The sequence below is a fragment of the Camelus dromedarius genome, chromosome 16 (assembly GCF_036321535.1).
Source record: "Camelus dromedarius isolate mCamDro1 chromosome 16, mCamDro1.pat, whole genome shotgun sequence".
In the NCBI taxonomy this organism is placed as follows: domain Eukaryota; kingdom Metazoa; phylum Chordata; class Mammalia; order Artiodactyla; family Camelidae; genus Camelus; species Camelus dromedarius.
Window position 1 is genome coordinate 33,339,529 of NC_087451.1, and position 12,998 is coordinate 33,352,526.

General features: G+C 53.9%; 1 protein-coding gene across 3 annotated transcripts in view; it reads left to right on the plus strand.

The window, feature by feature from the left end:
- The first annotated feature begins 10,662 nt into the window (after positions 1-10,662).
- The window catches only part of SDK2 (sidekick cell adhesion molecule 2), a 247,926-nt gene continuing 245,590 nt past the window's right edge, over positions 10,663-12,998 (plus strand). For all 3 annotated transcript variants that reach the window (XM_064495585.1, XM_064495586.1, XM_064495587.1), the window contains exon 1: positions 10,663-11,060. In XM_064495585.1, the coding sequence (XP_064351655.1) occupies positions 10,997-11,060 (64 nt within the window). In that variant the 5' untranslated portion in view covers positions 10,663-10,996. The remainder of the gene's footprint in view (positions 11,061-12,998) is intronic.

Genomic DNA, 12,998 nt, shown 5'->3' on the forward strand with positions numbered 1-12,998 from the left:
AATTATAGGGTGCAGTGATAAAGTAAATTAGGGAGGTTAAATTTAAACTGGGGCATTGGAAAGGGCATTTCTGGAAGACGGGTTTTAAATTGAGGTATCGGGTCTGGGGGTGAGCAGGAAGTAGCCAGCGGGGGGTGGGGGTTAGTGGGGAAGGGACTGGGTTTGGAGTCTTGGGATTGGTATGGGAGAAGCCTCCAGGCAGGTCAGGGGATGACTTCCTGGGGGAAAGGAAGGGGAGGAACTGGCTGGGGAGGGTGCATGGTAGAGCCTTGTGGAAGGAGGCTGTTCATGGCAAGAGATGAAGTCCAGAGCAGGGCGGGGCAAGTTCGGGCTGGAATCTGCAGACCACGATGAGGATGTTTATGTTTTTGTTTTTTGTTTGAGTTTTATGAGTAATGGAGTATCTTCACAAATTGGACTTTTTTTTTTAATCTGATGAGTAATGAAGTATTTGTGCAATTTGGTTTTTTAAAATTTTTTCCTTATAAAGATGTTCAAACACACAAAAGTAGAAGAGCACAATGAAACCCTGTGTACCCAGCTTCAGCATGACCAATCTCACCTCCCCGATCCACGTGGTCATATTTTGGAGGGAATCCAGTACATCACATAATTTCACATAGAAATATTACAGTGTGTACCTCTAGAAGAGAAGGACTTTCTTCTGGGAAAAAAATTACCAAAGCATAATAACATCCCTAAAATGTGAATAATAATTTCTGAATAATATCAAATCTTTGAAGAGTTTGAAGCAAGAGAATCACACTGTGTGATTTACTTTTAATAAACCATCCTGGCTGTCCTGTGCAGGAGGGACTTCGGGGCTGGAGAAATGGAGGCAGTGAGTTAGGAGGCCATGGTAGAGGCCCTAAAAGGACTTGGAGTCTGGACCAGGGCAGTGGTAGAGGATGTGCAGAGAAGGGCAGATGTCAGGTCTGCTTGGGAGGTGGATGCACAGCCTTGGTGATGGGCAGAAAGTGTGGAGGAAGAGATGGGGAGATGCCAAGGATGTCTTTAGTCTTCGTCCTGAGCATCAGGGAGAGCCATTTACTGAGATGAGGACACTGGGTAAGTGGGGGGTGTGGGCAGGAGATGGGGGTGATGAAGAGTTCAGCTTTAAGGATTTCTCTCCACTCTTATGAGTTTTCCCAGAGGGTTGATGAAAGAATTGCCTGCTATATTCGCTGGCCTCCACTGCCCCTCCCCGCCACTCCTCCTCCCCTCCTCTTTTTCCCTTAGATACCACTGCACATGTGCAACACGCCCTGGGAGTAGGAAGCCTTGTGTAGATGCTATGCAGGCTGAGGCTTTAGACCAAGGGAGCAAAGGGACCATTCAGCCTTCCAGAAGGGCCACTGTCTGTGGACAGCCAGGGGTTCAGTCTCATTTAGGGGGTGAGTTTCGCCATCTCAAGCTTCAGGATGTCTCGACACCCCAGGCCTGAGCGGTCACCTCTGACATGCTTTCACGTTATGAGTGTGAATGGAGAATGAAGGGGTTTCCAGACATTAAGATGATCACACAGACAAGATGTCCCCAAATAAGATGCCTTGAGTATTGGCATAAATACTCAAGAGAACACAGAAGAGGCATGAGACTGTGCCAGGCACGCTGAAGCCACCCTGTGCCTTTGGGTGAATTAGGGAACATCTCCTGGCATGATTTTGAAGGTGGGTGGTATCTTTGTGAAAATGACGAAGGGGTGTTTCTTTTGGGGGTGATGCAGCCCCTGGTCCAGCTGTCCTTGGGCAGTGGAAACAGCCGAAGCCACCATGCCCAGTGGTACTCGACTTTGCCCTTGCCCCAAATGGCTTTTAATCAGGTTGCTGAGAGGAGGAGCGATTGTAGTAACTCTGTGATTTTATGCTTCGTCTTGACTTTCTGCATGTGTGCACCAAGCGGAGGGACTCCGGCAGGAACTGGGTGGATTCAGTAGATCGACGTGGAACAGAACCATCAGGAAAAGCCTCCTAGAAGGGGCCAACTTTGAGCTGAGCATTTAGGGAGGGGCAGAGGGAGCTCACCCAGGTGAGGTTACTGCCACTCCTGCAGTGGGCTGAGACAACACCGAGGGGGTCACAGAAATCAAGGGAACAGTGCAGCCCAGAAATCCCACAGTGATCAGCCACAACCAGTGCTACTGGAAAAAACCAGAGAGTAAAGGCTGAGAAATGACTTTTAGAAAAGCTTTTAAAAGCAGTGAGTCAAAAGCCAGATTTCAAGGGGTTAAGGAAGGGAGATATATAAAGAAATGGTAGAGTCTGTTTTGCATGAATTCAAGAAACTTGGCAGAAAGAGGCAAGTGAGAAATGGGATGGTAACTGGAAGAGGCAAAAGGGTCAAGGGAAGCTTTTTCAAGTCGTCCCTACCTGCTTCTATTTAAAGGTGTTATGAAAAGAGTCAGTGAATAGAAAAAGACTGCTCCTTCAAGAGAGGAACAGGGTCATAAAGGAGGAAGATCCCTTGGGAGTTAGAAAGCGTCTCACCTCAGAGAAGAGGGATATTTGGTTTCTAAGCCTGGAAAGATGAGAGGATGGCTTCCAGGACAGGTGTAGTGGTGAGCGATGGTTCTTTAGGTATGTTGCCTTAATCATTCAGATCAGATACGGGGAGGTGAGAGTGAATTAAAGCAGCATGTCTCAAAATGTAATATACATACCCACCGCTTAGGGATCAAGTTAAAGTACAAATTCTGGTTCAGAAGGTCTGGGATGAGGCTTGAAAATCTGCATTTCCAGCAAGTTCCTGGGTGGCACCCATGCTGCCATCTTTGTGTGCAATATCCAACTAAGAGTCTTAGGACCACCTCACTGCTTCCAGCTAAATTTCCTGGTTGTGTTGATCACAGTGCTAGCTGGCAGGGCTTACCTGGCCGTGGGCAGACCCAGGCAGGGCAGACCTCACCCAGAACTTCTATGTGAGGAGTCTTCAGGGTGAGGATGGGGAGAAACTTGAAGGGAACATGGACCCAAATCAGCAAAGGAAAGGATGGGGAGGAGGCGGTATGGGTCAAAAGAGAGGAAGGAGCAGGTCCAGGGAGGTCTGTTCAGGCAGGTAGAGTGGACCTGGAGCCTACAGGGCCCGGGGCCAGGAAGGTGGTATGATCAAACCAGGTTGGTGCTTCTGTACCCGAGGTGGAGAATATTTGTTCTCTGGTCCACCCTTTAGGTTGTATGAAGTCTTGCTGGGTGCGATTTTTATCCAGGTGAAAGTCCAGTGCAGGGAAGCCAGGATCATCTTACATCACTGGACGGCTGCCCTCAGATGGCTTCAGGCAAGTATGGAAGGCAGGGCTGATACCTGGACCTGCAAGAAAATGGGCAGAGCAGAGCTGGACAGGCGCACAGTCTCGGAATCCAAAAGTCAAAGATGTTTATGGGACGACTTGCCGTCATTTTCCTCTGGAGCAAGAGTTGGCACACTTTTTCTATAAAGGGCCAGAGAGCTAATATTTAAAATTTGCAGGCTGTAAGGTCTCTGTCACAACTACTCAACCTTGCTCTTATAGTTACTGCGAAGAACCACAGACACTATGAAAATCAATGGGTGTGGCTGTGCCAATAAAACTTTATTTACAAAAACAGCCAGTGGTTGGGATCCAGCCCACAGGCTGTCGGTCGGCAAAGCCTGCTCTCAAGCAAAGTCTAGTTCCATTATCTGGAGAAGAAACTGCAAAATTCTAAGATCACTGAGGAATGATTTTTAATAATAATGGCTCCTATTATTGATTGTTTATCAGATGCCAGATCATCTATGTATTATCTCATTTCATCTTCCCAACATCATAAGGCAAGTACTTTTACGGTCTCATTTTATAGATGAGGAAATGAAGGCTTACGAAGGTACCATCCTCCACAAGTCCTGGGAGAGCTGGAACTTGAACTCAGATCTCTGAGGCCACACCCCAGCCTGTGTTCACGCTTGACTTCTGAAAAACGCTCCCCTTCTGAAAAACGCTCCCCTCCTGAAAAACGCTTCCCTCTTACCCCAAGCACAGGCGGGCTTTGGTCTTAGCGTGCGAACTGAATTATATTTTCTAAGCAGTGGCTTTTAAGAATTCTGTAACATAAACTTTTATGAAGGGAAGAGTCCTCTTCCGAACTGAAGTAAGCAGGCGTAGCTCCGCCAAAGACAACTTAGAATGTTAGTTGCATAGAAATGAGATGTCTCCCTGTGTCTGAAACTCACGCCGCCTTTCAGCTCACTTAGTTCTGCGAAACCTTACTTCTTAGAAATTAAGTGAATGTATGTGACTGTGTAAGTTACAGACATTAGTCAGAGATTGGGTGGATTCTCAGGCAGTAGTAACGCTGGCTGTAAATACAAATATTGGAAGACACACATTTGAGGTGTAAATAGCTTAATTTGCAAGGTCAATGGAAGTAAAGACATAGTAATGAAACTGGAAGGCTGATCACACTTCATGTACATCTGCCCGTTGTTTTGATTTCATGGAACGTGTATCATGGCTTGGTCGGATTCTGATTGTTTTACAGGCACAGAGCAAAACTGGTAAAAAAAAAAAAAACCCTGCTTTCAAGGTGCTTACATTCTAGCGGGGGAAGATGGGCAAGAAATAAGCTAACAAGAAAAATATAAAGGATATCAAATGATGGTAAAAGTCCTAAAGGGAAAGAAAGTCGGAGGAGTCATAGGGAGTGTGAGTGTGTCTGTGTTTGCACGTATGCATGAGTGCACGTGGGTTAATGAATCAGGATTGACACTCGGCATGATGTGCTGGGGAAGTGGCCCCGGCAGCAACCGTGCTGATGGGTCAGTGCATCTGCCCTACCGGTATTGGCTGTTTTGAACATCACCCTCCGAGTGGAATTGCTTTTTCAAAGTGATTGACAGGGAGGCCTCACTGGCCAGGTACCATTTAAACAGTGACACAGAGAAGGAGAAGGGGTGAGCCATGTGGCTATTTGAAGGGAGGGCACTTTAGGTCCAGGGATCAGCAAGCTCCAGACTGAAGGCAGGCTAATATGTGGCGTGGCTTCAAAACGGCCAGGAGGTGAGTGTGCCTGGAGCAGACGGTCAGTGCCCAGTGAAAGATACTCACCCTTTAAGTTGTGAGAGCTTGACTTTGATGGCTCTGAAAGGCAGATCCACAGTTTCCTCTTGTACTAAGCAGAAGAAATAAACCCTGCTCAAGTTAGAGTTCATTGCTCTGTGATTTTGAATGGCCTTAAATGATTCTAAATCCTTGTCTAATTTAAAGATCAGTGTCCTGGCCACCTAGAGGCAGGCTTCTCCGTGGTGCTTATATACTGTATTGTAGACACATTAAGGATATTCTTGAATGAAATGTGTGCTAGTTTTGTTTCTGAAACTACCACAAAGTACACATCTGGCCCCAACCAACTTCCTCCTTCCTGGACCTTCCAGCAGTGTGTGTTTATAGCGCCCCCTCTCATCGGGCATCAGTACTCCATTTCCCCACCAGACTTGGCTGCACCCCCCACATGCTAAGCCCTGGGCTCAGAATGGCTGAGAATGGCCTAGATATAGCAAATGCCTATGTTTCCTCATGCGTTCACTTCCTTCCCTAGCCTAGCCTACATTTAGCAGTTTTATTGTTTAAAAATGCTGTCTCTTGTGGTCTGTTAACCTCTGTTCTCCCCGGCTTGCAGCTGGCTCCCCACCAGCTAGCCGTTGTACATTTCTGCACCGGTATTGGTGGGTTTCTGCTCCATCTCTCTGTGTCTCTTTTCCCCTTTTTGGTGGCCATGGAGGATGGAACCCCAGACCATTTAGGTACATTTCCAAGCCAATCAGATCCTGGGGCTTGGAGACCCAGGAGCTATACTCCCCTGGTGGTTCTGAACTTAGCACAGAAAAACCAAAGATGCAGGCTGCCCCCAGCCCAGCCATAGACAGGCACTGTGCTCTTAGGCCCTTTCTCCTAAGGGAGTGAAAGTAAATTACAGTGGGTAATCAAGGGTGGGGGTGGCTCTCGGACTAGGGTACTGCTGGAGGAAAAATTGTGTCCTCCCTGCATTCACAGGTTGAAGCCCTAACCCTCCCCAAATGTGGCAATACTTGGAGATAGGGTCTTTAGGTGGTAATTTGCTTTAGAGGGGTTAGGGGGGTAACCACAGATGGGATTAGTCCTTATTAGAAAGGAAATGAGACCAGAGCTCGCTCTCTCCCCCAAGTCTCTCTCTCTCTCTTTCTCTCTCCCAGCAAGAAAGTGGCCATCTACAAGCCAGGAAGAGAAACTTCACTAAGAATCAAAGATGCCAGCACCCTGATCTTGGACTTCCCAGCCCCTGCCTGTGATGTTTTGTCACGGCAGCCAAGCTGACTGAGACAGGAGCTCAGCATCTCTCTGTTCCAATGGAGATTACGAAACCACCTCTGTCTACTCTACTCCATCCTTTTCTGCGTCTTCAAAACAGAACAAAATTAGAAGAGAATGCCATGAATTATTTACTGGAAGCCATGTTTCAAGGCAATTAGTTGTCTGAGTTCCCTTCGGGTGGACCAGAGACTGCTCAGCAGAAAGTCCCTATTCTGGGCAGGGGCGGGTTGGGGGGTGCTCTCCCAGCCCTGCCCAGGCAACTCTGAGAGCAGCTTGGAAGGAGACGCTGGGAAGGGAGGGATGGGCGTGGGAAGTATTTTTGCCTTGAAACCCACAGTTTAAAGACCACTTTAACCCTGACTCTCATTCTGGCCTCTCTCATCTTCCTTATGGACTGAGTCATGCCCAATCCTTTTCCCCTCCTCTGGCCGCTCACTTTTTCTGCCTTCTTATCCTGAGTAAAATCACCACCAGAGGCAGCGGGGGGGGGGGGGGCGGGGGGGGGGCGGAGGTGGCACCTGGAGCAACTTGGGAGGCAGGGAACAGGGGATGAGGGAGTGGGGACAGGGTGGGAGAAGGAAGCGGACCCACGTTTCTGCCTCTCCAGTATCACTGCTGCCTGCCTGGTCCCCGCGGGTGGAGGATGTGCCTGATCCTGCAATCGAACGCTCTGTTCTAGTTGCTGTTACATTTGCGATGGAAAATAGAAAAAAGTATACAATGATCATATTGAAAAGCCAGCGCTGCCCGGCCCACCCTTCGGTTTCTGTGTGTGAGATGGGGCGGAAGATGGGTTTGATGCTGAGGGATGGTGGGATAGGGAGGATGGCGGCCTTCTGTGATATTGAACAGCTCCATCTGACCGTCCTGCGTTTTGCCCCCTTGCTCCTGGCTGGCACACGCTGTGATGCACTCCCACTCCGAAGGCTCTCGGGCCAAGTTCTGCAGCAATGCTCTCTCACTGCCTCTATGTGTGGAATGAGAGGCCAAGAAAGTGGTCCTGTTTGGGGCTTTGTAAAGTTTCTTCAACAAGAACGGTGACATTTTAAACATACGTCATCTATTTGAAAAGGGAGAGGGGGGAGGGGAGGCAGAGAGACCCAGGCCTTCCCTCCTCTTATGAAATAAAATGCGTTACTCCCTGCAGCTGCGCCCACCCCCGACCTCAGTTTTACAGACTGCGATATCTGGAGAGAGAATCTCTAAGATGAAGAGCTTTCCACGAAGTGCTGGCTCTGGGGATGGAGGGAGACTGGATATAAATGAGGGAGAGGCCCCAGATCCTGTCCTGAGTTTTCTGGAACAGCTGTACCCACAAACTCAAATTAAAGGGGCAAGATCTGTACCAGGGAGGCAGAAGAGAGCCTGGGAAAGCCACTCAGCCCCTCCCAATGTGGCACCCCTGTAACTCTACCATGTGCAACCTCTAATTACGCCGCTGCTGGCAAGAATGAGGTCACGATGTCTGCAAGTGACTTTCTCAGTAACGAGCCCCTCTCAAAGTGGCAGGCTTCCTGCTCGGCCTCCTCTTGGGCCAGCGAAACTCTAAGAAGCAAAATCAGATAGTTCCTTTCCTGTCTGCGCGCGTGTACAGGCTGAGGCCAGAAAAAGCCTCAGATGGATAGAGACAAAGATTGGCTGTAAGAGTCGCTGGAAGGGTAACGTCCTCTTCCCTAACAAGCAGGCATGCCTGGGGATCTCCAACACAAAAGGAGACCCCCTCCCTCACCGCAGCCCCTGGTTGGTATCCTGCCCTGGCCTTTGGGGATTAAACTCCCAGAAGGTTCACGGGGACTACATGAGGCTGTGCAAACATGTCTCTTCTTAGAAAGAGAACAAATGATGTTCGGAGCCCCAGGAGCATCCAGCGCAGACTCTTGGCTGCCAGAAGTCTGGGACTGGACACGAAGAGGGTGGACATTTCAATGTGAGCTCCCCCGCCTCAGAGAACAGAGATACAGTCTTTCTGCTGTCCTTTTGCTGGCTGAAAAGGAGGAGAGGTTCCAGGCAAATCTGGCTCTCAGGCCCCCTCTATGAGCAAAAAGTGTAACAGCACTTTGCAGACAGCTGTTCTCTGAGGTCTGGAAGGGCCTGAGCTCTAGCATGGGGCGGTTAGAGCAAGTAGGGGAGGATGTGAGGCCAGCTGTGCATCCCTAAGCAGCCAGCAACATCATGGCCAGCAAAGGGAAGGAGGGGTGGCCACATCTACGTCCCCTGCCCCTGAAGCCCTCTCCTTCCCCAGCCAGCCAGAAGGATGGAGCACCAGTTGCCAGCGGAAAAGTTGCAAAATGTTTGAATTAGGTGATGAAGGACCGTTAAGGGAAACCAGGCTAGCTTCTCAGCCCTTTTCAGGAAGTGCCCCCAGTTCTTTTTCCGAGGCATGTGAAATGAGAGTTTTCAAAAGTAGTGAAATGTTTGCAGCGTTGGTGTGTGCTCCACGGCTCTCAGAAGGGGTACCCTCTTGGGTAGAGTGGATCATCGGGAGCAGAGACAGGAAAGAACTGTGCCCCAGGGTGGAACCTCAGGGGCGCTTGGCTCCCAGCAGAAGCACCAAGCAGGCAGGGCGACTCCATGTGGCTCCACAGGTGCCATGCTGGAAAGCGCCATCTTTTAGGGGCCCATGAAAATGTTTTAGTTTCTTTTAAAAGCAGAAGAAATAAATGAACTCTCAAGTTGAAGAAAACTATCTTAATATGTAATATTCATATATTTCTCTTTGTGCCATCACGGTCATAAATATTATTTAAAAATATATATATTTTATGGAGAAAGAGGCGCATGGAAGCAAAACTATCCAGTATCCAGGACTGTTTAACTGGGTCCTGCAGTCCGGAGCTGGGCTCCATGGGTGCTGGTCCTGCTGACTCCTGTTGCACAAGGAAGGAAACCTCCGAACTTCTTTTCTGTAGCTTTTTCACTCACTTCCCATTCGTCCACCCTTTGCAATAAGAGCTCAGAGGAAAAAAGAAGAAACAAAGAATGCATATGCCTTGGCACCAACTTCACTTTCTCAGCCATCTGTAAGTCCCCGGCCTCTCTTTTGTCTTGGTCTCCGCCCTGAGCGGTTCCAGACTTTTGAAAGCCCGACCTGGGAAGGGGAAACTGGAATCAATCAGTTGACCGAACCCTCTTCCCCTCACACCCTCCACCCCTGTTACTCAACGTCCGGGAAGGGTGTTGGGGTTCCTGGCTAGGGGGGAGAGGTCCGAAGAGGCCTTAGAGAGGGGTGCAGGGCAGAGGCTGGAAGGGACGGCTGGCCGAGAGGGCCGAGGGGCTCTGGGCGCATCCCTCCCGGGTACGGTACGAGGTTAGCAGTGCTGCCCTCCGGCGGGTCCCGAAGGCGCGAGGCGCCCGCGGCCGCCCCAAAGCTTGTGTTTCTGCGGGGCTCGCTCCCGGGCCTGGCTCGGGGCCCCCGCCGCCGCCGCCGCCGCCACCCCCCACCCACCCCCCCGCGCGCAGGCTGCTCTCCAGTCGCGGCCACGGGGTAGCGCTCGGCCCCCCTCGCCGCGTCTCCGCCTCCGCCTCCGCCGCGCTCGTCCCCGGCTCACGCTGCCCCCGCAGCTCCCGCTCGGCGCAGGCAGAAGCGGCTTTCCGGACGCCGAGGCGGGAAGCCGAGGGCGGCGGGTTCGGCGAGCGGCGGCGGCGGCGGCGCGGCCAAGGCGCTGGGGCGGGCGCGGCGGCCGCTGCTTCTCCGGTCCCGGCGGTCGGCGCGCGCCGGGCGTCCGAGGAGGCGCCGCGCCCCCAGAGCCGGGGCTGCCCGCCGGGCCCTCCGCGTTCCTCACAGAGAGCTCCGGCCAGGGCGCGGCGCAAGGCAGGGCCGCCGGGCTCCATCCTCCGGCCGGCAGGAGGCTCCGCGCCCGTGCGCCGGCGACAGCCCGGGTCGCCGAGACCGGCAGTCGTCCCCGCCGCCCCTCAGCCGGCGCGGACATGGGCGCGCGGGGCTGCGCGCCGGGCCGCGGGACCTGCAAAGTTTGCTAGCCCGCTGGGCGCGGAGCCGAGGGCGCACCCGGGCCCGGCGTCCCCGGGAGGGACCGACAGTGCCGGGATTGGGCGCCAGGACAGTGGAGCTGAAAGAGGTGGTTCGGCCCCGCCAGATGCCGCCTTCAAAGTTAGAGAGAAGAAAACTTCAGCTCCAGGGAGACTCGGACCGCTATGCTCACCGCGCCCCGCGAACCCGGCGCCCCTGAGAGAAGCCCCGCACCCGCCTCTGCCTCCGCGCTCCCCTCCCGCCCGGCCCCGGGGGCCCGGCGCCTGGATCGGCGGTGACTGCGTCCGCGCGGAGGACCCAACCAGGGGGCGGGGAGGGGGCGGGGGCCGGGCAACGTGGCCACGGGAGGAAGTTTCCTGAAGTTGTCGGTTTATTCCGGAGCCTGGCCCGCGACCCGGCCAGATCGCCGAGGCCGCCCTGCTCGGGAGAGGTCTGAGTTGGGGTGCTAAGGGTGCCCCGAGCCCGAGAGCGGCTTTTCCTCCTTCTCTTGGCTTGTCCCTCGCCTTCCAGGCGCGCCACGGGGATAGGATTTGGATTGAAGAAGACGAGGAAAGCTTGGGGTCTCCGGCGCAGCTCCTCCCAGGCCGATACCCCCTCCTCAGGTCGGAGCTCCATAGACAGTCTCCCGGGACCAAGCCGCGGGGTACTGGACCCCACCAGGATTATAAAACTGTACGGAAGAACCCCCCAAAAGGCTGGTCACCATGTGGGGGCTGCTGATCTGGACTCTGCTGGTCTTGCACCAGATCCTCTCGGCCGGAGCCCAAGGTACGGAGAGTCACCCCCACGTGGGGTGGGGAGGGTGGCGGGAGCTCGCTGGACTCGCGGTAGCCTCCTGGACCCCGGGCTTAGCCCAGGCAGAACCTTCTCCAGGGAGTTTCAGGACCCTTTCCCCGAGTTTGGGGGCTCTCGGGGGGTGGGGCCGGTGTTCTTAGACTTGTGGCTTCCGAATGAGGAAAGGTAGGCGTCCTTGCTGGGAGGCGTCGCCAGTACAGGCTGAGAAGAGCCTAAGGATTGGAGGGGGGGGTATCATTCCCTTCCCCCGGGGCTGTGGGTGCTCTTGGGCTGGCATGGGAGGGGCTCGTGCGAGGCTCATCGCCCGGCTGCACCCAGCTCCTCCGGCCAGACTCCAGGTTCCCCGCTCCGTGTCAGTGGGGAAGGGCAAGGCCCTGCCGGACACGCGCTGGCCGACCTGGGCGAGGGACCCTGGGGCGGGAGGGCAGCGGGAAGGGGCCCAAGCCGCGCGCTGGGTGCCAGGAGGGTCGCCCTGAGAGGACAGTTGCCGGTCCTGGCCACTTCCCAGAGTCCGCGGCTAGCTGCCTGGCCGGCTGCCCCGGGTCTGGGGGTGCTTCGCGGTGCGCGCGGGAGCCGAGGTCACCGGTGCAGCCCCGGACCCACTGGGGGGCGGGAGTAGGGTGATGTACTGGGAGGTTCTGCGTCCCTCTTCCCTCCCACCTGCCCAAACACTCCAGCATCCTGCCTTTGAAGCCAGCTCCCCTGGCTGCTCAATTGTCTCTGCAGCCACGGCTCGCTCTGACCTGGAGCTGCCTGGAGCTGCCTCACAGTGGAGAAGGGCTGGTGGATTTGGGGGTGGGAGTATTAGGAAAGAGGAGGAGGCGTGACCCGCACTGTCCCCCTCCAGAGGGCGGATGCCCAGACATCCCCCCCGTCCTTGGGCAGGTCCCGGCGGGAGAGAGGGCTGTACCGTGCTTTCTTGCCTTTGGGGTTCCTAGATCCAGGCAGTGGTGCCAGCGGTGTCCGAGCGGCGCCTGCTGGGGGCGGAGGGAGAGGAAGCCTGGACTGAGCTCCAGGACCCCCAGGGCTTGGCCTTCCCTCTTCCAGGCTCCGAAGGGGTCCTGGGCCCACCCCTGGGGCTCCAGTCTGTGGAACCTGCAACCTCAAAAGGGCCCCGCCCCACGAGCCACAGGGAAGAAGGGACCCCAGTGCGCTCAGCGTCAGGCAGTCCAGAGAGCCAAGATCAAAGAGATAAAAACAATCAGCTCTCACTTGCGGGGCCGAGGGGAGGATTTTACAATGTAATTTACATTAAAGCACTTAGAAATTTTGTAACGGGCCCTGTGAATGTAAGATAATAAAAGTTATTATTATTTTTATGATCATCATAAAATCTTCCAGCAGGCAGGGACTTCAGAGGTCGTCATATTCTAACAGTCATTTAACAGATGGGAAAACTGAGGTCCGCGGGTATTAGGTGACTTGCCCAAGGCTGCTGGGTGATCTGAGGGTGGGAGTCAGGACTGGGACCAGGAGACTTCTAAGCCCCTCTCCTAGTACCAGGACCATCTGCGGCTGGGGTGGGCTTGCTGGGGTGGGGTTCTTCTAAGGGTCAGGGGAGGACTGTGAGTGAGGCTGGCAGAGTAGGAATGGGTTAGTCTGTCCTGGGGCACGTCAGGTTTGCTCTGAGATGCCATGGGGTTACTAGCTGAGAGCTAGAAGGCAGGAAGGCTCTGAGGGGTATCAGTTTCTGAATGGATGCCTCTGACTTAATTATTGCACGGCCTCCAGCAACGGCACAAGTTCCCTGGGCAGGTGGCTCCCTAGTTTTTGTCCCACCCAGGACCAGGTGTGTAAGGAGTCCTCAGGGCACCTGTAGGTCCTTCCTTCTGGGTCAGCAAGTCGCTTCCATGCCCCACCTCCACACCTGTCCCATCCACCCAAGGCCAAGATTCCACCCATCCATTCTGG